At 39.3% G+C, this 22540-nt stretch overlaps 1 protein-coding gene across 1 annotated transcript in view; it reads left to right on the top strand.

The window, feature by feature from the left end:
• Window positions 1-796: 796 nt before the first annotated feature.
• rdhB (retinol dehydrogenase B) overlaps window positions 797-22540 on the top strand; it is a 54578-nt gene continuing 32834 nt past the window's right edge. The window contains exons 1-3 of the mRNA XM_073964208.1: window positions 797-1035; window positions 1095-1263; window positions 1322-1451. Of these exons, the coding sequence (XP_073820309.1) occupies window positions 898-1035; window positions 1095-1263; window positions 1322-1451 (437 nt within the window). The 5' untranslated portion in view covers window positions 797-897. The remainder of the gene's footprint in view (window positions 1036-1094; window positions 1264-1321; window positions 1452-22540) is intronic.

Here is a 22540-nt window from a genome sequence, read left to right as displayed (position 1 = left end):
TCATTAAGCAGAGACCAATAGTCATTGGCAAGAGGTCAATAGTCACTAACTAGAGTTCAATAGACATTGATTAGAGGTCAATAGTCATTGCCAAAAGGTAAATAGTCAGTGACCAAAGGTCAATAGTCATTGACCAGAGGTCAATAGTTATTGACCAGAGGTCAATAGTTATTGATCTGAAGTCAGTAATTTGTTGACCACAGGTCATTAATTATTGACCAGAGGTCAACAGTCATTGGAAAGGGGTCAATAGTCATAGACCGAAGTAAGTAGTAATTGTCTACGGGTAAATAGTCACAATAGTCATCGACCAGAAGTCAAAAAATCATAGACAAGAGTTTAATATTTATCGACCAGATGTCAATAGTCACTGACCAGATGTCAATCAATACTCTTTGACTATAGGTAAATACTCATTAACCAGAGATCAATCATAATTGACCAAAGGTCAATAGTCAATAAGCAAATGTCAATAGTCATTGCCCAAAGCTCGATAGTCACTGTACAAAGCTCAATAGTTATTGACCAAAGGTCTAGTCATTGACCAAAGGTCAATAGTTATTAACATAATGGCAAAAGTTATTGACCCAAGGTCAATAGTTATTGAGTAGAGGTCCAATATTGTTGACCAGAGGTCAATAGTGATTGACTAGAAATCAGAAGCTGTTGACAACTAAAAATCAGTGATTCTTACCATTTATAAACCACTGTGACAATTGTCTCACTTTACAAACTATTATTCTTCTACATTAAAACAAACTAGGCATCAAAATCACGATGCAAATGTAACAACGACGACATCTCTTTTAGTAATTATTGCTTTCAGTCATTAAACCGATCGCAAAGCAGATAGTACGCAGCAAATAATTTTTATAACATATACATAGTTCGGAAAAAATGTCTTCAAATTTGTGGAAATCTAAAATTGCTGTTGTAACTGGAGCCTCCGTGGGTATTGGGGCAGAAGTTTCCATAAAATTGGCCAATGCCGGTATTACTGTCATTGGTTTAGCTAGACGATCGGAGCTGATTGATGTGAGCATCTTAAAACTTGTTTACATTACAAATATAATTTTTCAAATTCAATTCTCAAGGATCTGAATAAAAAAGTCCACAGCAGTGGAGCTCAAATACTTTCGTATTGTTGTGATATGTCAAACGAAGAGAATATCGGCAAAGCGTTTAAATGGATTGCCGAACATTTTGGATGTATCAGCATTTTGATTTGTAATGCTGGTGTGATAAAGGCGAACTTTATTATTGGTAAAATAAATTAGGGAAAATATGTGTACAGAATTTTATTTAAAATGTATTTTTTCAGAATCATCAAATGCCGAATTAAAGGAGCTGTATGACATAAATGTCTTCGCCACAACCATTTGCTTGCGTGAGGGTCTGAAATTGATGAGACATGACGATGTTGATAAGGGACATATTATTGTTTTGAACAGGTAAGTGGTGGACTCTAATGTGCAAGGAACAGTTTCCTAAAGAAAGAAGTTTTGTAAGTTTCCAGCCTAAATTGTTAGGCATTTGTGGATTAGTTTTAAGTGAATACCAGTAAATACTTTCTACATAAATAAAATCGACAATCCTGCATATATTACAAGAAAACCACTTGAGCGGGGCCTTTGGATCTTTGTGCCCATGCCTCGTATGGAAGCACGGAAGTATGGAAAATAAAATTATAGCCTTGTAATAGAGACCACAAAGACTTCTTGCGGTAAAAAACTGGCCTTAAAAGCACTTTTGTGTGGGAATGACATCTCGGGAAGTATTGGCTTTAATAGTCGTTGACCTCTAGTCAAGTACTACCCTCCGTAGTAATTTTAAAACCGCCCTCTAACTTTCTTTTAATCTCAGTTAAATGAAAATGTGGAACCTATTGAGGTACCCAAATAAGTTGTCCGATAGGGATTTATCCCTAACCGTCTGTCTAGGATTTATCCCTAACCTCCGATTTGGTTCAAATTTTGCATCGCGTAATATTTTGTTCAAAGTTTATCCCAGATGTTGGTCCTCCTCCACAAAAGTTCACTCACGATAACTCTAGAAGATAGTTACCGATTTGGTCAACTCCTTTGGATACCTACCGAACAAAATTTTAAAATCTTTCGCACAAGTGCGGTTAAGGCCAGGTCTCGGATAGATTTGAAATTTGCGACGGCATTTTTTGGTGTTAGTGTATACTTTCTGAAGAAACTTTTACGTCCAAACTCTTCAAATCTTCATATTTCTTCCAAACTTAGATCAAGTTCGAAGATATTCCATCACGGTCGAATTTTTCGCTTACGTCCCCCCAACAAAGGTTCAAACAATGTTGATCAACTGCAGTTTGCCTTACGAGAACCATTTGAAAATATTTACCAAAGCTTGTTCTTGTGGTCCTGATAATAATTATATAATCGTAAGCAAGTCCATGCTTCCTGAGAACCCATGGCGGTAAGATATTTCTGGATGGTATTTCAGACATGGAGACCACAAACAGATTAACACACTTCCCAAAGTTCACCAAGGCAATTGAGAGACTGCAAAAAGGAATCTAGCTATTTATTGACTGTTAATGACCTTGACGTCCTTTAGACAGAAGTTGCTGCCAAACTTACGGTCAACCTGATTTACAATTGCAGAAACAATGACTCTCAGAAGAACGGTTTCGACCAGCAACCAGTGACTGTCGCTGATTCTCCCATCGGAGTCAGCTGTGTTAATGATTGTCACTAGAAGTTCATCATCGGAAATTGTTGGAACCAGTGGTCTGGTATAGGTTTTTTGTAGGTCGGAAATAACGATTTCCAAGGCACATGAACAAAAACCCAAAAAACCTTTCATCAGACCGAGCCCATTGATGCCCGATGACGAACTTCGAGTGTACTGTGTTTTTTCTCCTTGGCTTTCTGCTCAAGGACAGCTGCATAGGAAAAACAATCGTCTTCTTGGGCGAAGGCTTTCTCAGTCGGCCCAGCAACCACCTTGACTTCCTTACAGTCTGTGGAAGTTCCTTGAACCGATTGTCCCTCAGCTTTACCTTTGGCTTTCGGGTTTGTCAATTTAGTCAAGTGTCCTCTTTTACGAATGTCGATTGGTTTAGGGGTAGGGTTTTTAGGTTTTTTCATTCATTTCTGGTTAGGCTCCGGCTTCGGAACATATGCAGACTCTACTACGATGATTGTGGCAGCAAGTTTTGTCTCCTCCATTCTTTTGCTTATCGCCGAAGCTTCTTTAGAGACATTGTCTTGAACAGTTACAGGCTCTGGAAGGATGATCTTACCCACCTGAAGCTCACGTCAAGGTACATTCGTATAAGTTCTTTCGAATTTTCCGATGAACTTCTGAAGAGCGAACACGTTTTAGACGTTTTTGTTGCGGAGCTTTGTTCATCCTCTCAGAAGATGATGGTTTTTCAATCGGTCCAACAACCAACTTTACTTAGAGTCTGTGGAAGTTCCTAGATCGGATTGTCACTCTACTTTACCCACGTCCTTCGGGTTTGAGACCCCTTTCGCCAATTGATTTCCTTTACGGATTTCGTTTGGTTAATGGGTAAGTTTTTAGCCTTCTTCGTTGGTGTCTGGGTTGGGTTTGGCTTCGGAACAGAAGTTGACTCCACCACAACGCTAGAGGCAGTAGGTTTCGTCTTCACCATTTGTTTGTTTTTCGCCGCAGCTTCTTTAGAGCCTTTGTCGTGAGGAGATACAGGTTCTAGATGAGTATCAGTTCTTTCGAATTTGCGAATGGACTTTGGAAGAGCGATCACGCTTTAGACTTTTATGTTGCGAAGCTCTGTTCGTCTTTATTGAAGACAACGGTTTCTCAGTCGACTCAACAACCACCTTGACTTCCTTACTGTCTGTGGGTTCGGCTTCGGAACAGATGTTGATTCCACCACAATGCTTGAGGGATTAGGTTTCGTCTTCTCCATTTTTTGATTGCCGCCGCAACTTTTTTAGAGGCTTTGTCGTCAGGAGCTACAGGCTCTAAAAGGATGATCCTATCCACCTGAAGCTAGCGTCGAGGTAGATAAATCTAAGTTCTTTTGAATTTGCTGATGGCCTTCGGAAGGGAGAACACATTTTAGCCTTTTTCGTCGTATCAGAAGACGACGGTTCCTCAGACAGTCCAACAACCACCTTGACTTCTTTACATTATGTGGAACTAACTTAAACCGATTTTCCCTCAGCTTTACATTTGCCTTTCGGGTTTGATACCCCTTCGTCAACTGACCTCCTTTACGGATGTCGTTTGGTTTAGGGGTAGGTTTTTTAGACTCATTCGTTGCTCTCTGTGTTGGGTTCGGCTTCGGAACAGACGTTGACTCCACCACAACGCCTGAGGCAGTAGCTTTCGTCTTCTCCATTTTTTTGCTTGCCGCCACAACTTTTTTACAGGCTTTGTCGTGAGGAGCTACAGACTATGAAAGGATGATCCTATCCACCTGAAGCTAGCGTCGAGGTAGATAAGTGTAAGTTCTTTTGAATTTGCTGATGGCCTTCGGAAGGGCGAACACATTTTAGCCTTTTTCGTCGTATCAGAAGACGACGGTTCCTCAGACAGTCCAACAATCACCTTGACTTCCTTACATTATGTAGAACTTACTTAAAACGATTTTCCCTCAGCTTTACCTTTGCCTTTCGGGTTTGAGACCCCTTCGTCAACTGACCTCCTTTACCGATGTCTTTGGTTTAGGCGTAGGTTCTTAAGTGTTCTTCATTGCTTTCTGTGTTGGGCTCGGCTTCGGAACAAAAGTTGACTCCACCACGATGCTTGAGGCAGTTGGTTTCCTCTTCTCTACTTTTTCGCTTCTCGCCGCAGATTTTTTAATACGTTGTCTTGAGGCAGGTACAATTTCTGGAGGGATGATCTTATCCGCCTGAAACTCGCGTCGGGGTACATGAGTGTAAGTGCTTTAGAATTTTTTGATGGCCTTCGGAAGAGCGAACACGTTTTAGACTATTTTGTTGCGGAGCCTTCTTCGTCTTCTGAGAAGATGATGGTTTCTCTATCGACCCAACAACCACCTTGATTTCCTTACACTCTGTCGAAGTTCCTAGATCCGATTGTCCTTCCGCTTTACCTTTCACTCCTCCTTTGCGGATGTAGTTTGGTTTATTAATGGGTTCTTTAGTTGTTGCTGTTGTAGCAGCATACAAACCTACGTAGAAGCATAGATTTAATGCTAGGTTGGCAGCCGCTGGCCGAACTACTATGGTTTCGGGTCAATCCGGTACGGTAGAACCCGCTGCCGTGGGATTGGCGTGGGTTTTTTAGTGTTCTCCTTTGCTTTCTGTTTTGGGAAGTTGATTCCACCACGATGCTTGAGGCAGTACGTTTCGTCTTCTCCATTTTTTGCTTGCCGCCGCAGCTTCTTTAGAGGTTTTGTCTTGAACAGCTATAGGTTTATTTTATCAACCTGAATCTCGAATTGTGGTACATGAGTGTAAGTTCTTTCGAATTTGTTGAGGGCCTTCAGAAGGGCGAACACATCTTAGACTTTTTGTTGCGGAGCCTTGTTCGTCTTCTCAGAAAACGACGGTTTCATAGTCAGTCCAACAAGAACCTTGACTTTCTTACAGTATGTGGAAGGTCCTTGAACTGATTGTCCCTCAGCTTTGCCTTTCGGGTTTGAGAGCCATTCGTCAATTTATATCCTTTACGGATGTCGTGTGGGTTAGGGGTAGGTTATGTAGCCTTCTTCATTCCTTTCTGGGTTGGGTTCGGTTTCGGAACATATGTTTACTCCACTACGATACTTGAGGCAGTAAGTTTCGACTTTTCCACTTTTTTGATTGTCGCCGCAGCTTCTTTAGAGGCTTTGTCTTGAGTAGTTATAGGTTCTGGAAGGATGATCTTATGATGTTATCCACCTGAATCTCGCGTCGAGGTACATGGGTATAAGTTCTTTGGGATTTTTTGATGACCTTCGGAGGATCGAATACGTTTCAGACTATTTTGTTGTGTAGCTTTGTTCGTCTTCTAGGAAGATGATGGTTTCTCAGTCGGCCCAACAACCACGTTGATTTCCTTACAGTCAGTCTTTGGCGTTCGGGTTTGAGACCCCTTCATCAGTTGACCTCCTTTACGGATGTGGTTTGGTGTATTAATAGGTTCTTTAGTGTTTCGTTTTCTTTCTCCATTTTTTTTTTTTGTTTGCCGCAGCAGCTTCTTTAGAGGCTTTATCTTGAAGAGCTCTGGAAAATTTATTTTATCAACCTGAAGCTGAAGTCGAGGTGCAGGAGTGTAAATTCTTTCGAATTGCTGATGGCCTTAGGAAGGGCGAATACGTTTTAGACTTTTTGTTACGGAGCCTTCTTCGCAGAATACGACGGTTTCTCAGATAGTCAACCAAACACCTGGGCTTTTTTACAGTCTGTGGAATTTCCTTGAACTGATTGTCCCTCAGCTTTACCTTTGTCTTTCGGATTTAAGACACTGACCTCCCTTAAGAATGTCGTTTGGTTTAGGGGTACATTCTTAAGTGTTCTTCATTGCTTCCTGTGTTGGGTTTGGCTTCGGAACAGAAGTTGACTCCACCACGATGCTTGCGGCACTTGGTTTCCTCTTCTCTACTTTTTCGCTTATCGCCGCAGCTTCTTTAATTACTTTGTCTTGATCAGCTACAGACTGTGAAAGGATAATCTTATCCAGCAGCTCCTTTCGAATTTTCTCATGTACCTGATTATACTTTTGATGAATGAGGTCGTCTCCTCAGAATGCAAATACGGATGTCGTCCCCCAAATTTTCGAAGACACATCACCGACTGTTGTTGGAGTCCCCTTGGATACTCCATCTTCAGTTAATGTCCTTGTGGGATTCTGCATGTGCCGATGTAGAATCAGCTGAAACTAGGAGTGCTGCCAGTTGAGCACCTGAGTCTAAACCACTCACATATTTGTCGTCGCTCTGGCTCTGCTTGTCCTGCAAAAGTATTTTCAGTTGGTCGAGGATTTATCTATTTTGGTGCTCATAGCTATCTTCTATAGTCTTAATAGTCCAGTGCATGTCGTCTCCGCCCACCACTTCCCACATGAAATAATAAAACTGTCACATCAATAAAAAATTCAATTGCGCTGCATGGAAAAACATTTGTTTCCCCCAAACCAGCTGGCACATTGGCTTATCATTGCAGAAACATTGATCGGTATTATCCGCAATATTGATGACCAACAACAACACACAACAACAAAAAACTATTGACAATGGCTGACACCATTCAATCGCTTTTTTTAAGATGATAAGTTCAAATTAATAACACTCATATGTCGGGATGAAAAGTATTTTATGAAACACAACATACACACATGGTGAAGTCCACGTGTGGGTCTGTGTGCGTGTGATAATGCCCCATCTCCGCCGCATGACCTATTCTTCGATATGTTTTTATGACTCAGCACTGCTGGTCAAACCAATATTTTGAGTATTTCAAGGCATTATGTGTGACCAACCAACAACAGCAACACTACGAAGAAGGTGCTTGTGTGCGGTCGTCTATATAATCTGATGATTCCAGGGGTTTATTGGGTATGTGTTGGACATCCTGAGTGTCTTTGTGTGTGTTTCTGCGTGCAACATAAACACTTAATGCACTGGCATCAAATGACATTATGCATTATATGTCGTAAATACTTAATTGTGTTTAATAATTGAGTTATTTTGCGTTTTATTTGTGTTTAATGCTTCGCAATATGCCACCACACACAACGACACCAACAATAACAACAACGACATCTGACATTGTCATTTCGAGGTAAATTCGTTTAAAGCACCCACAAAATATCTTTACATATCCATATACTATGTCCATTTAAGTACATATGCCTATGTGATGAAGATATGTATAGGCAACAAATATCGATGCACGCAGTGCATGAGAGGATACAGTGTGGAGCTGAAGTTTATGAACAATAGTTCCAGACAAATGTTATGAGAGCAGAAAATCAATTGGAATTTTTTAAGATACATTTATAATATAATGTTGTTATAATGATGTAACTACCCCAAAATCGTAGATTAAGAGGGTTACTTTCTCCCTTAAGTTGCAACGGCGGAAAGACAAAACTCACGGGGAAATTTCATTCATGCTAACCGCCTAAAAAATTAAACAAAAATGTTTCAATTTGGATTCCTAATTTTTTAATGTACCTCTTAGGACCTAAACAGCTCAACTCGAAAAGAGAATTAATTCAAATATCACTCTAAAAATGACCTTCGCCTTAATAAGGTAAAACAAAAAATGATTTCAGCATGAGCAAGGCTGGGATTCGAACCTGGGACTCCAACAACCAAGTGACACGGTAGCCGACGTCTTAGCGTTCTAAGCCACCATCAACTTGTCAAAGATTCCGACGACAAATATTTATCATCAAAATCTTGTGATGCTGAAGGACAAATACAAATAAAGGTGGAAAGAAGCATTGAAAAAAAGTTACCAGCCAAGTCGGACTATAGGAAAGGTTTAGAATTAAATAACTAACATTAAAATAAATAAATAATTCGAATACACAAATTTCGAATGATTTATGGTATAAATGCTAGTTTTCAAGCTTAGCCTTCGTTCACCCACTAAAATAACATTCTAATATGTCTGATGATCGGTCTAACCACCCGTGAAACATAGCATAATGGTTAAATGTGTGGGGCTTCGGTGGATTCCTAGATTTTCAATGTACCTCTTAGGTCATAACAGCTCAACTCGAAACAGCATAGGTCATAACAGCTCAACTTATTAAAATATCACTCTACAAATTACCTTCGCCTTAATAAGGCAAAACAAATAATGTTTCAACTTAAAAAAAATATTCACGGTGCTCTTGAATCAAATTTAAATGGAAGGTGCTTACACCTGGGAAGTTTTTGCGGATTCTGAAACTACAATGTTCATAGATGAGAAAAATCAAAAAACTAAAAAAAATCGGCGGAGCGCTTTTTAAATAAATCGCGATTCAAGTTGACATTTTCAGGGTTTGTTTAGGTTTTTGCGATTTTGCTTGGAAACCGCAAGTCGTATCAAAAGGGGAATAAAAGAAATGTTGTAGCTATCAAAATTCTCTACAAGATTGGCCTTAATGATATTTTCGTAGGTTATACAACTTTTGAGATATAGAAGTTGAAATTGGGACAATTCAAATTCAATTCTGTATCGTCTCCTTATAAAACAATGTCATGACTGAAAATTTCCAACTTAAACTTATATATCTAACAAATGGTACAACCTAGGAAAAAATACATAAGCCAGTCTTGTAGAGAATTTTCACAGCTATAAGATTTTCTCAGGTCCCATACCGATAAGACTTGCCGTATTCAAGCAAAACCGCGAAACCCTAACAAAAAAAAACTAAACATGTAAACTGAGCTTCTTTATCTCAAAAATGGTACAGCCTGAGAACAAATCATAAACGTTAATCCTGTAGAGAATTTTCACAGCTACAACATTTTCTTTAGCTCCATTTCGATCGGACTTGCGGTTTCCAAGCAAAATCGCGAAAACCTAAAAAACACCTAAAAATGTGAATTTTGACCGCGATTTATTTAAAAATCCCTACAGCGATTTTTTTCTTGTTTTTGGATTTTTCTCATCTGTGAACATTGCTGTTTCAGAATTCACAAAAACTTCCCCTGTGTAAGCGGTTTTCACTTAAAGTTAGTTAAGACGCACCATGTATGACATTGTTTTATAAGAGGCGATACAGCCAGTGCATTGTCCCAATTTGAACTTCAATATCTCAAAAATTGTAAGACCTACGAAAATACCGTAAAGTCCAATCTTGTAGAGAATTTTCATAGCTACAACATTTCCTATATTCCCATTTGGATACGACTTGCGGTTTCCAAGCAAAATCGCAAAAACCTAAACAACCCCTAAAAATGTCAACTTGAATCGCGATTTATTTAAAAAGCGCTCCGGCGATTTTTTTAGTTTTTTGATTTTTCTTATCTATGAACATTGTAGTTTAAGAATCCGCAAAAACTTCCCAGGTGTAAGCACCTTCCATTTAAATTTGATTCAAGAGCACCGTGTATTCTCTTCATAGGTGACAATTTGTAGACTGGGGCAGGTGGAATAGGTATCATAAACAGTGTCCTAATTTTTACACTTACATGACAGAGTCCGCATATAACAATACCTTCCCAATAGATTGGATAAAAGGGTTACAAACTCCCAGTGGTTACCTATATTGAAAATCTTCCGCAAATCTCCCAAAGAAACCTAAATACAAATGTGTGGCCAAATCGATTGGAAAATATGGGCAAGACACTCGAAATAGTTAGAATTAGGAGGTACATTTATATGAGTTCTAATGCGAAACATGGACCTGCATTAACCCACATAGCGCCAAGAATTTTTGCGAGAAAACTTAACATTTTTATGAAAATTATATTTTTGAGACATTAGCTTCGTTCCAGAACTAGAAAGTTTTTACACATTTAACACATTTTTCCCCGAAATGTGTTCCCGTACACCAAAAAAGTTGCAAAATGTTCACTTCTCTTTGAACAAAAATGGTGCTGAATGACTTTCTCTTTAGAAACTTTTTACACGACAAATTTGAGCGAGCAAAAATGTGCAACATGTGTGCCGGCTTCCAATTGGCTGACACGCCGACTTTGACATTTGTTCCAGTTTTTTTGACGTTTCTGCCATTTTTTTCGTTCCCGTACATTTTGGAAAAATGTGTGCGTTGAACTCACTTTTGACGGTTCTCTCTTTTGCACATTTTACCATTAAAAAAGTACTGGAACGGAGCTATTTTAAACATTTTTTATAAAAATAACTTTTTCTCTATAACGCATAGTATTCCTGCATTCGGGCCTTCTTTTAAAAGTGCCAAAAACTTCGGAGAAGTTTACGTCGATTTTTGCAACCATTTTCTGTGGCGTTTAAACGACCAGTGGCTTTATCTGGGTTAAAAATGTTCTCCGAAAAATTGTTCAACCCCCTAAGAAACGAAGATCTAAAATTAGAACCTATTCTATTGGAAAATATGACAAAGACCCTCGAAATAACTAAAGTCAGGGGATACCTATATATGAGGGCTATAACAAAACGTGGACCTATATTGATGAATTGTTGCATAGAAGGTTTCTATTTTCTATTACCTCAAAATGCCAATATTTGGTGAAGTTAGTTAGAAACAAGTAAAAAAGTATTAGTCGGCTTTGCCGACGCAGATATACCCTCAGTCTGTGTGAATTGAAATTTTCATCTATGGACAGATCGGATACCGGCTATACAATCAAAAATTCTTTTCCCCAAACATTATGTATTTAGGGGATTTTCAGAATTTTGTGGCCCGTTCAGGACGTATGAATTTGCGGACAACAATATGGATTTGGATTAAAACTCAAAAGTGATGTGGAATTGGTACCTGAAGGAATGGACCACTTTGCCTATATTGGAAGTGATTGTTATTTTGAGTGTCATTCCGTATAATTAAGTGCTTCTGGACCATTATATTAGGCAGCATGGACTTGCTCACAAAAAACATAATGCGCTGTAAAGGGACGACGAGGACCACCTTTGGTAAAAATTTTCAAAAGGATCGTCGGACAGACCTTAAATAGCACTTTTGGAGGGAGGTACTCTAAAGAGTGGACCGATTTGGCCCATTTTCGAACTTAAACTGAGTTTGAAAAAAAATATTACCAGATCAAAAGTTTGGACCAAATCATTTGCCGAAGGGGTTTTTTACAGCTTTAGGGTCATTTTCTCAGGAAGTATGGCCTGGCCCCTCGATAGGTTTAAAACGGAATTTTTTCGAAATTTTATGTGGGAGGTACACGAATGAGTGAACCCATATAGTCCATATTCGAACCTGATGTATGTCTGGTAGAAATATTACGATGTGCAAGGTATGGACCAAAACGATTACTCCGTTCTAGAGTCATCGTGCGCACCAAATTAACTAAACATTTTGAACTTTTGTGGGTGGGGTACTTGAAGGAGTTTGACCTATATGTCTCATCTTCGAACTTAAACTACGTTTGGACAAAATATTACGATACTCAAAATTTGGTTCAAATAGGTTGATCCGTTCGAGAGTTATCTTGCGCTCCAACCACTACACATGGTATCGTAGGGTTTTTTTTGCAGCTTTCAGGCTATTTTCTCAGGAAGTATGGACTTGCCCCTGATGAAACTTGTACCGTCGAATAGGGGACAGCGAATAAAAGTTGTTACAACTAAAATCAAAGCAATTCCAGAGCTGGTCCTAAACTGAACTTTTCCGAAAGGAGTAGACCGATTAAGCCCAAATTGAAACCTCACCTTATCTATGTCGAATAGAAATTTAAAAATGTGCGTGGTATGGATCAAACCGATTACTCCCTTCAAGAGTTATCGTGCGCACAATTTTTCCGAATATTTTCGACATTTTGTGGGGGAGGTACCTAAGGAATGGACCGATATGTCTCATCTTCGAACTTAAACTAAATTTGGACAAAGTATTACGAAGGACAAATTTTGGACTGAATCAGCTGATCTGTTCCAGACTTATCGTACGCTCCAGCCAGCCAAACAGACAGACAGACGGACATTGCTAAATCGACTCCAAATTCTCTGAAACCGATTTCGTCCCGACATACCTGGGGTCTAAAACCATTATTTCGATGAGGCATATTTTGCCCTTATGAATGTGTATATATCCTCGTTAGCATAAATTCTGAGGGTATACAGTTTTAAACATAATCCGCAAAATTGGCCTAAACTGGATTTAAACGCCAGAAGAAAACTAAATGTATTGGACGACACAATCTATCTTGGTACTTGATCTTATTTTGAAAGTCAGCCCTTTTAAAGGCCTACCAGTTATTTTAGTTTGTGGCCGTAGGGCTTTTAAAACTTTTGTACCATTGCCTCAGGAAGTATGGACACGCTTCGAAGCAAATTATATCATTGTAATTTGGACTATCTTTGGTGCCCCCTATAAAGTATCTTGGGCTATATCGGTCTACGATTTGATATAGCCCCCATAGAGCAGTACCTCCCGATTTTCGGTATTTTGAAGGTTTTAGAATCAATATACCAATGAAATGGCTGAAATTTGTTATTTAATCTTCTTTGGGGTTATACAACTTTCCACCTAAAATTTGTAGGTATAGGCCCACGTCTTCATAAAGCCCACATAGAACGGTACCTCCAGATTTTCGTTATATTGAAGGTTGTGGCCTCACTATCCCACTGACGTGGCTGAAATTAGCTATTTAGTCTTCGTTGGGGGTATAAAAGTTTCCACCCGAAATTTGTCAGAACGGTACCTCCCGATTTTTGGTATTTTGAAAATTGTGCCTCATTATCTCACTGAGATGGCTGAAAATCGTTATTTAGTCTTCGTTGAGGGTATAAAAGTTTCCACAAGAAATTTATCGGTTTGGTCAACGTCTTCATATAGCCCCATAGAACGGAACCTCCCGATTTTTGCTATTTTGAAGGATTTAGCGTCAATATTCCATGGAAATGGCTGGATTTTGGTAGTTAGTCGTCGTTGGGGGTATAAAACTTTCCACTTGAAATTTGTCGGTATAGGTCCACGTCTCCATATAGCCCGCATAGAACGTTCCCTCCCGATTTTCGGTATTTTAAAGGTTTAGCAGCATACCCCACTAAAATGGCTGAAATTTGGTATTGAGTCTTCGTTGGCGGTATATAAAAATCAGATAGTGTAGGTACACGTTTTTGTATAGCCCTCATATAAAGGCAGCCCGAGGATACAAAAGCTAAATTCGGAAAGTTGTAAATATTGGTCCAAGTTTTGGAAAGAACAGCAATGACGATCAGTTAAGATATTTTGCTCCTGCAAGGAATAGGAGGAGGAACATAGTTCATACTTTCATAAACAAAAGGCAACTAATTGTTCATATTTACGAGGGTCACTCGAAAACCTTCTGGCTTATGCAACTTGCAGTGTCGTCAGGTGTCATTTGACTTTTTTTTGGAAAGTTTGACAGTTTTTAGCCTGAGCGTACTCAGGTCAGTTTGGCATACGACCATGTGTTGGGTTGTTTACATTGGCTTGATTGTGACACCTACAAAACATGGTTTTTGAACGCTTTTGCAGCATCTTCTCGCGATTGCTGCTATCATGCCATTGTGTTCCTGTACGGGAAGAATCTTTGTCTCCTAGTGCATATGGTTAACTGAAGAGATGAGGAGACACCCTGTTGCAGTCATCAGGGTGGTTTGAATATTTTTCCATCGCCTTGCACTTATATTTGCGGGCCATACTGGCGCCGCATAGCTTACCACAGACCGACCTATCGCTTTATATCGAGGTTATCAACAATGTTTCTTTATCTACACCCCAAGTGCTGCCGGCTAGGGACTTTAGCACCATGTTCCTACATCTTAGACTTGTAGCAGATAGCTGTGGCATGCTCAGACGACATGAATATGCTGTATATGAGATGTAGAGGTTAAACAGTTCCGGAGATATCACCCCACCTTGGGGAGCTCCCTATTTCACTCTATAAAGCTTGGACTTTTTGTTACTGAATTCCACTATAATTGATTATCCAACGTTGGCCAGAGAGTTGTCTGCTCCATGTCAAAGGCTTTTGGTAAATCAAGGGCCACAATCACTGTTCTATCGCACGGCTTGCTCTGGTTGAGTCCTAGACTAATATGTATATGTGAAGATGCCTTGCAGCGCAGTTGTCATGCTGTGTTGCTTACATAACTCATTCTGATGATCGGCAACTGGATGCTATTTTTGACGCTGGCGCTTCAAGGGTCTTTGCTACGGGCGACAAAAACGACATCCTTGCTGACATTCTTGCCTGGCTTCTGTAACGAGACCTACTCATTTTCCAGACTTCGGAAACGATGTGGCTAGTGACAGGTTCAGCACTTTTGTGAGATACTCGACATCCAGCTGTTTCAGCATTAACATGGAGTTTCCATTAGGACCCAACCCTTTGGTTGATTTAGAGCCATTTACTGTAATTTCCATAGTAAACTGTGGTGGTTTATCCTAGGCAGGAACAGATCTAATACGACGTAGTACCCTTCTCTTCGTCCTGTCCCTCGCGGTGTGCTCTAAAAGCTGTCGATGAAATAACTTAGGAACCTCTTCGCATCAGTTAGCGTAACGTCGCCAAACGTGACGGAGCTCCTATCTTCATTCATTCCAGGGTTCGAGAGTGACTTTACCGTTGCCCACAATTTAATTATTCCGGCTCCAATATTGCACCTCTTCAGATTATTTAGCTACTTGTTCCGCTCACGTTCACCGACCAACCTATTAACTTCCAGTGTATGCTCCCGGACTCTAAGATCACTGTGGTTGGCACGACGAAGCTCATCACCCACATTTACTAATCCCGTTGCCTCTGCTGGGAACTTTGGTATCACTTTGGATATTCTACCAGCAGGTATATGGCGAGCAGCTGCAGCAGTGATGATGTCTCGGAACGTCATTTTTGCAACCCGAACATTAGAAGAGTTGGACACATCTCTCTGAAACGAGGCCACAATTAGCATTCACGTGATTGATGAAAGTGCGGCAGTTAGAGGTCAATCTAGATTTCAATCTGTCGTTCTGCTAATGAAGACAATTATGGAATGATGGTCTGACCCAAGAAAAGGAGGGGTGTCAGGTGATGTCATTTCTCAGGGTCATTTCCCGATGGTTATATGTGGCGAACTGTGATACTCTCCGCTAAATCTAGTAGGGGCGTCCTCATTGACCGTACAGAACGCAGAGCTATCAATCTGCTCAGCCAGCACTATACCCCACTGGTGGTTTCCGAGGACCGAATGCCACCGCTCAGAGGCGTTAAAGTCCACACGGTTATGATCTTTCAAAAGTGAGCTAATGTTGGGCCTATAACCTGGAATGCAGCTATTTATCGGCGGTATGTATACGTTAAGCAACTATACCTCTGCAGTTGCACACCTAACTTCTACCCCCATACATTCCATGTACTGGTCATAAGAGACAAGCTCAAGCGAGATATGGCTGTATTGAACAGACTGGTGCAATATGAAAGCTAATCCTCCAGCACCACTTCTTGTGCGATCCTTCCTCAATACGTTGTAACCATCACAACGCTGTAAGCTTCAGTTGTTGTTGAGGTTGGTTTACTGCACAGCCGCGACCATGATATTCTTCCGACTCATGAAATCCACTATTTCCTCGATCACACCTCGGAGCCCATTGCAATTCAATTGCAAAATGGACGCATTTCAGGGATTGGAACAACAACGGCTGGTGTTAAGGGCGGCGTGTGCGGCTGCTGTTAGGGGGCCTGCGGGGGAGTCGCGTATTTCGATGACGACGGCGACTCACTGGGGCCTGTAATCACACAGCATGCTGCAACATGGTCCCTTTCGTAGTCCCTCCGCGTGGACGAGTCCAGATTAATTCCTGAGATGCATCCACTACCGACATCTATTGCATCTCACCGATGTTTGAGTGTGGTGGATGCGGACGTGACAAACTGAGCACAAATAAATTGTTCCTGGGTTTTCCTACGTCCCGCCGCGGACCAAAAGATTCCGGAGCCGGCACTCCGGGATATGCTGCTCCCAACACAGAAAACACGATACAAATACAAAACATATGTACACGGAGGTGGCTGTCACTGGTCGGAGCATGGGTGTTGTGTGGTTCCAAGTCAATATGCTGGCGAAGAACACGCCACCGCGGGATTGGTTATATTATGGTCAAGACCACTGATGCACACACCTTTAATTTAAATTAAGTCTCACCATACAATGCTCTCCCCGTGTTCATCTCTGGTCTAGACAGCCGTGATAGTATCTTTCGCGGCGCTCTTAAAATAAATTCTTGATTTTATTGGCCGGGACACGGGTTTGCACCATTGTTAAAATCTCAGGCCAGTATTAAACCAAAGACAAAACAAGTAAATAAGTATCAGTCGGCTTTGCCGACAGAGATATAACCTCAACCGATATAGTCCACCTTCGAACTTTAACTAAGTTTGGGCAAAATATTACGAAAGCCAACATTTGAACCGAATCGGTTCATCCGTTCGACAGTTATCGTGTGCTCCAGCCAGCCAGACAGACAGACAGACGGACGGACATTGCTCAATCGACTCTGAAACACATTTCGTCCAAACATACTTGGGGTCTAAAACCATTATTTCGATGAGGCACATTTTGCCCGTATGAAAGTGTATATACCCTCGTTAGCATAAATGCTGAGGGTATAAATAGGCTTTTAAAGCAAGTGTGACTCCTCTTCCATAAACTGGGTGTTTTTAGGAAGGTCAAGTAAATGTTCATAAAACGTTTTTCTTAAATTTAGATCCCTTTTTCTATTCTTAAACCCATATTTCATTTTTTTATGGGCGGACGTGATTAAGGATATTTTTGCAATAGTTGTAGCTATTGCCGTCAATCAGGGTGTCGCAAGCACTTGGCTGTTTCCTCCAACATTCTTCATTTGAACTCAAGATATCTACTGGGTATTCCACTATCCCAAAGTTGTCGACGCTTCGACGACTTCGGTAGAATTTGGCATTGCTCTTTAAAATGTGAGATGTATTCCATGAACCCCTTTTATGGATTTTAGTGGAATAATTTTATATTCCTTTGGACCTAGTATCTCCTGTTCACATATCATTAGCAAAATCTCCTAATATAATTACATACCTATTCCATTTAATGTCAGTATAACAACAAAATTGCATATAAATGCAATTTGGGTGCATACAATTTTGTGAAAACATGGGCGGCTTAAATACACTTTTTCCGAACTGTAGATTTTGTCTATAAAAGTATATATAAATACATAAAGGTGTGTGTGATTGTGCGTGTACATTGTGGATATTGCATGTTGCAATTCTCTTCAGAAGAACAACAAGGACATCGTCTGGGCGCGTATGCAAATTGCAGTAATCAAGACAGACAAACACAAAGCGTAACAAAAACAGACACCATTAATGTCATTTGTATGCCATGAAATGCACTCCCTTCTTACTCAACTACCCACCTTCTCACCCATGAGATCGAGGCAGAGGCAACAATAACAACATGCATAGCATCAGCAACAGCAACAGCAGTTACAAGCAGTTAAGCAGCTATGGGAGGTGGTATCTACCCACCTACTGCTGTGAAGTTATCAAAATTGTAGTGGTAAAATACCTATTCACATGTCATCATCATCAGCAACAGCAGCATCATCACCATCCGGAGTAGTAGTGGTACAGAAATAAAAGCTTATTCAGCAAACGATGATGCAAAGTGCAACAGTTCGTTGTTTTTAATGCGTAGCGGAATGAATAGCGGAAAACAAGAGTAAATACTGAGACACGAGTATTATTGCGGGTGAACGCGGGTGGCCATGTAAGTAGAGCACTTACTGCAGTAATCTGCCAAGAGCTAAGTTAATAAATATGTTTGTATGTACTCGTACTAACAAGTGGGGTTGATGACGTGCGTTTTTTCTTGTTTTGTTGTGAAATGACAGAAACAAATTTAAATTACTTGATTCGGTGAAAAAGTGTTCAAACATGGCAATTGGAATATGAGATAGCAAAACCCACTTTAAATTTACAAGTAAACAGATTTTCATTATATACAAAACTTTAACCAAATATCTACATATAGTCCGGTCAAAATAGACATTGAAATAGCAAAAATTCCCACAGAGCTGAATTTTGGTGGAGAGCTAGGGTTTGCCATTAGAAACAATGTCCTAAAAGTCCCCATCGATCCCATGTGTGCAAAAAAAATTATTCGGGGTCAATGGTCAAATTTTAAGGGTTGTTAGGTTTTCGGATTTATTTTTTGAAAACGGTTGATATAATCAACAAGTGACTAAAGTAAATATTGTAGACAGAAAAATTATCTACAAGTTTGACCTTTATAATTTTTTTCCTAGAAGGAACCATTCTTGTGATTTAGTTGTTCTAAAAAACACATGATTTTTATGCACTTATAAGGGAAATATGCACATATTCAGACGAACCGGCTAAAATAAGCGAAGTAATCGGGTCTGTCCCCCAAAAAATATATATTTTCTTGAAGAGCGAAATTATAGCTATCTTCTAAAAAAATCCAACAAAATCGGAGCGTGTTTAGTAGAGTTATTCAATGTTAGAGTCATTTTATGCAAAAATAGCCCATTTAACCCACATGTATAATCGAAAGCCCAACGGGAACGACCCCAACGAAAACTCTCCGATTTTTTTTTCAAGTTTTGTTTGAAGGTAGGGATTGTTGCGCTGATTACGGAAATGTATAATTTTCAACGGCTGCGGATCCGGTTCGCCGGTTATTCGACCAGAAAGGCCAAATTTAATAACCGGGTTAGACCCGGTTCTACTGAACCGATTACTGCAAAGTGGATATCGTTTGAAAGCTTACGGAAGTATCTAACACATAGTGTCGTTACTTTAACCGGTTCGCCTCACAATGTACTTACGCGGTTAATTTTTTATTTGACCTTTAGACCGCGATATCTCGAAAATGGTAAGTCTTGTTTAAGAATCATAAAGACCACTCTTGTAGACAATTATTGAATCTACAACTTTTACTTTAGCCGGCTTTTGCTAAGTCTTACCGTTTTTTGAGAAAAATTAAAAAAACTGAATAATGCCTCCAAAAATGACCTTTGACCCCGAATAATTTGTTTTGCACACATGGGATCGATGGGGACTTTTAGGACGTTGCTTCTAATGGCCAACCCTAGCTCTCCACCAAAATTCAGCTTTGTGGGAATTTTTGCTATTTCCCCCTTATACGCATGTCTATTTTGACCGGACTATATATATAAAATTGAAATTTGTTTGTCTGTTTGTTTGTGCCTTATAGACTCGAAAACCGCTGAACAGATCATACTGAAATGTTTAGGGTACATTGCTACATGGCCTGGAATGAAAATAGGCTATACAATTTGATCTGGAGATAAAGCATCAAAACCGGAGGTACCTCCAAAAAAAATTAGATTTTGTATGCAAATATCTTTAGAACTGTATGCGTGACGGAAATTTTGTATGCGTGACGGAATTTGATGTAGAAATAAATTTACCAAATTATATTCAAATCGGTTCAGATTTGGATATAGCTCCCACATACATATATTTTCGGCCGATTTCCTTATTTTATGTACCAAACATGCTATTTATGTCCAATTTCGATGAAATTTGGAATGTATGACGGAACTTGGTCTGGAAATAAACGTGCCAAATTATATCAAAATCGGTTCAGATCTGGATATAGCTCCCATACACATATATTTTCGGACGACTTTCTTAATTTATGCACCAAACACGCTATATATGTCCAATTTCGCTGAAATTTGGAGGGTCTGACGGAATTTGTTCTGGAAATAAATATGCTGAATTATATCGAGATCGGTTAAGATTTGAATATAGCTCCCATATATATTTTCGCCGATTTCCTGTATTTTATGCACCAAGCACGCTATATATGTCAAATTTAGCTGAAATTTGAAATGTGTAACGGTATTTGGTCTACACGTAAATGTGCCGAATTATATCGAAATCGGTTCAGATTTGGGTATAGCTCCCATATATATTTTCGGCCGATTTTTCGCATTTGATGCACCAAACACGCTATATATGTCCAATTTCGCTGAAATTTGGAATGTGTAACGGAACGGAATCGGTTCAGATTTGAATATAGCTCCCATATATATTTTCGGCCGATTTCCTGTATTTTATGCACCAAGCACGCTATATATGTCCAATTTCGCTGAAATTTGGAATGTCTTACAGAACTTGGTCTAGAAATAAATGTGCCAAATTATATCGAAATCAGTTCAGATTTGGATATAGCTCCTGTATATATTTTCGGTCGATTTCCTGTATTTTATGAACCAAACTCGCTATTTATGTCCAATTTCGGTGAAATTTGGAATGCGTATCGGTATTTGGTCTAGACATAAATGTGCCAAATCATATCGAAATCGGTTCCGATTTGAATATTGCTACTATCTATAATTTAGGCCGATTTTCTGTATTTGATGCTCTCAACACGATATATGTGTCCAATGTCGCTGAAATTTGGGATGTCTGACGAAATTTGTTCCAAATATAAATGTGCCAAATTATATCAAGACCGGTTCAGATTTGGACACACTACATATCGACACCTCCAAATAATAGTATGCTAAGTCTAAAAAGTGAGTTTTGCAGGAGAAGCTCTCAAAGTTTACAGTTTTCTTTGATCTTCACTACTATTCTGAGTAAACATTTGTTTATAACTTCTGTTCGGATTGACCGATCATTACCAAAATTTGACAGAATTTAAGTTAAAGGACGTAAAATCTAAAAATGTAAAGAACTTGAAAACATGCTAAGTCGACTTAGCATACTATTGTTTGGAGGCGTCGATATGTCCAATTTCACTGAAATTTGTAAAGCGTGACGCAATTCGTTCTAGAAATAAATGGGACAAATTATACCGAAATCGGTTCAGATTAGAATATAGCTCCCATATATATTTTCGGCTGATTTTCTGTATTTTATGCACAAAATGTGAATGTGAGACGGGATTTGGTCTAAAAATAAATTTGACAAATTATATCGAGAGCGGTTCATATAGGAATATAGCTACCCATATATATTTTCGGTCGATTTCATGTTTTTGTTACGTATGTTCAATTTCAATGCAATTTTGAAGACTTAGCAGTCAGTAAAAGTCATCATTATTTAGAGAAGTACTTATAGTCGGGAAGGAATTGACCAAGGCTACAGCTATTAAGAATCATGTCTTTGAGAGACTTCTTAAGATTTATGTTTTATTATGATATATCTACATCATTAGGAATACTTATAGGCGGAAAGGCTTTCGGAGAAGTGTTACCTCCTGAAACATACAAAAATACCATAGTAGCTCCATAACAACCCTGAATAGGTATATAACGCCTTCATATCTCCTATATTTATTCGTTAAAATATTAAAAACGTTAAAATAATTCTGGCATTCCATTATATTTTATCGTAGTCTGGGCAGCAAAGCGCACCGGGTTCAGCTAGTAAATTATAAAATATGGTAAAAACCAAATTTCCTTTACAATTCCATTTGAAAAAAATTAAAAACATTTTTTGCGAGCACATCTACGATTTTTGATATAAAGGTTAAGGAAAAAATTCTGGTTTCAAATCTGTTCGCGTTCACAAAACAGGCCGATGCGCGCAAAAGCTATAGCGGTTTTTATTCTCTTATAAAGAAAAAATATTTTAAAATTTCTTATTTGCTGTAGTGAGAAAATGTATGCATATATCAGTAACATCATTTGACATCCATCCGTAGATGCATCATAATTTCTAAAATTTGTTTTTATTTTCGCGAAAAGTCAAAAAAATTAAAAACAAGTAAAAAAGTATCAGTCGGCTTTGCCGACAGAGATATACCCTCAGCCTGTGTATATTAAAACAATTTTTTTCCGAAATACGTATGTATTTAGGGGGTTTTTAAAATTTTGGGCGTTTGAACCGACAAAAATGTTGATTAGGATTAAAGATCAAAAGTTTTGCGGAGGAGATACTAAAAGGAATGGATCGAAATTGACCGTTATGGAAGTGGAACTCCAGCCACAACATATGGTGCCA

Source organism: Musca autumnalis, unplaced genomic scaffold (assembly GCF_047663935.1).
Source record: "Musca autumnalis isolate F117 unplaced genomic scaffold, ASM4766393v1 scaffold_1, whole genome shotgun sequence".
NCBI lineage: Eukaryota > Metazoa > Arthropoda > Insecta > Diptera > Muscidae > Musca > Musca autumnalis.
This window is presented reverse-complemented; position numbering and strand designations above follow the sequence as displayed.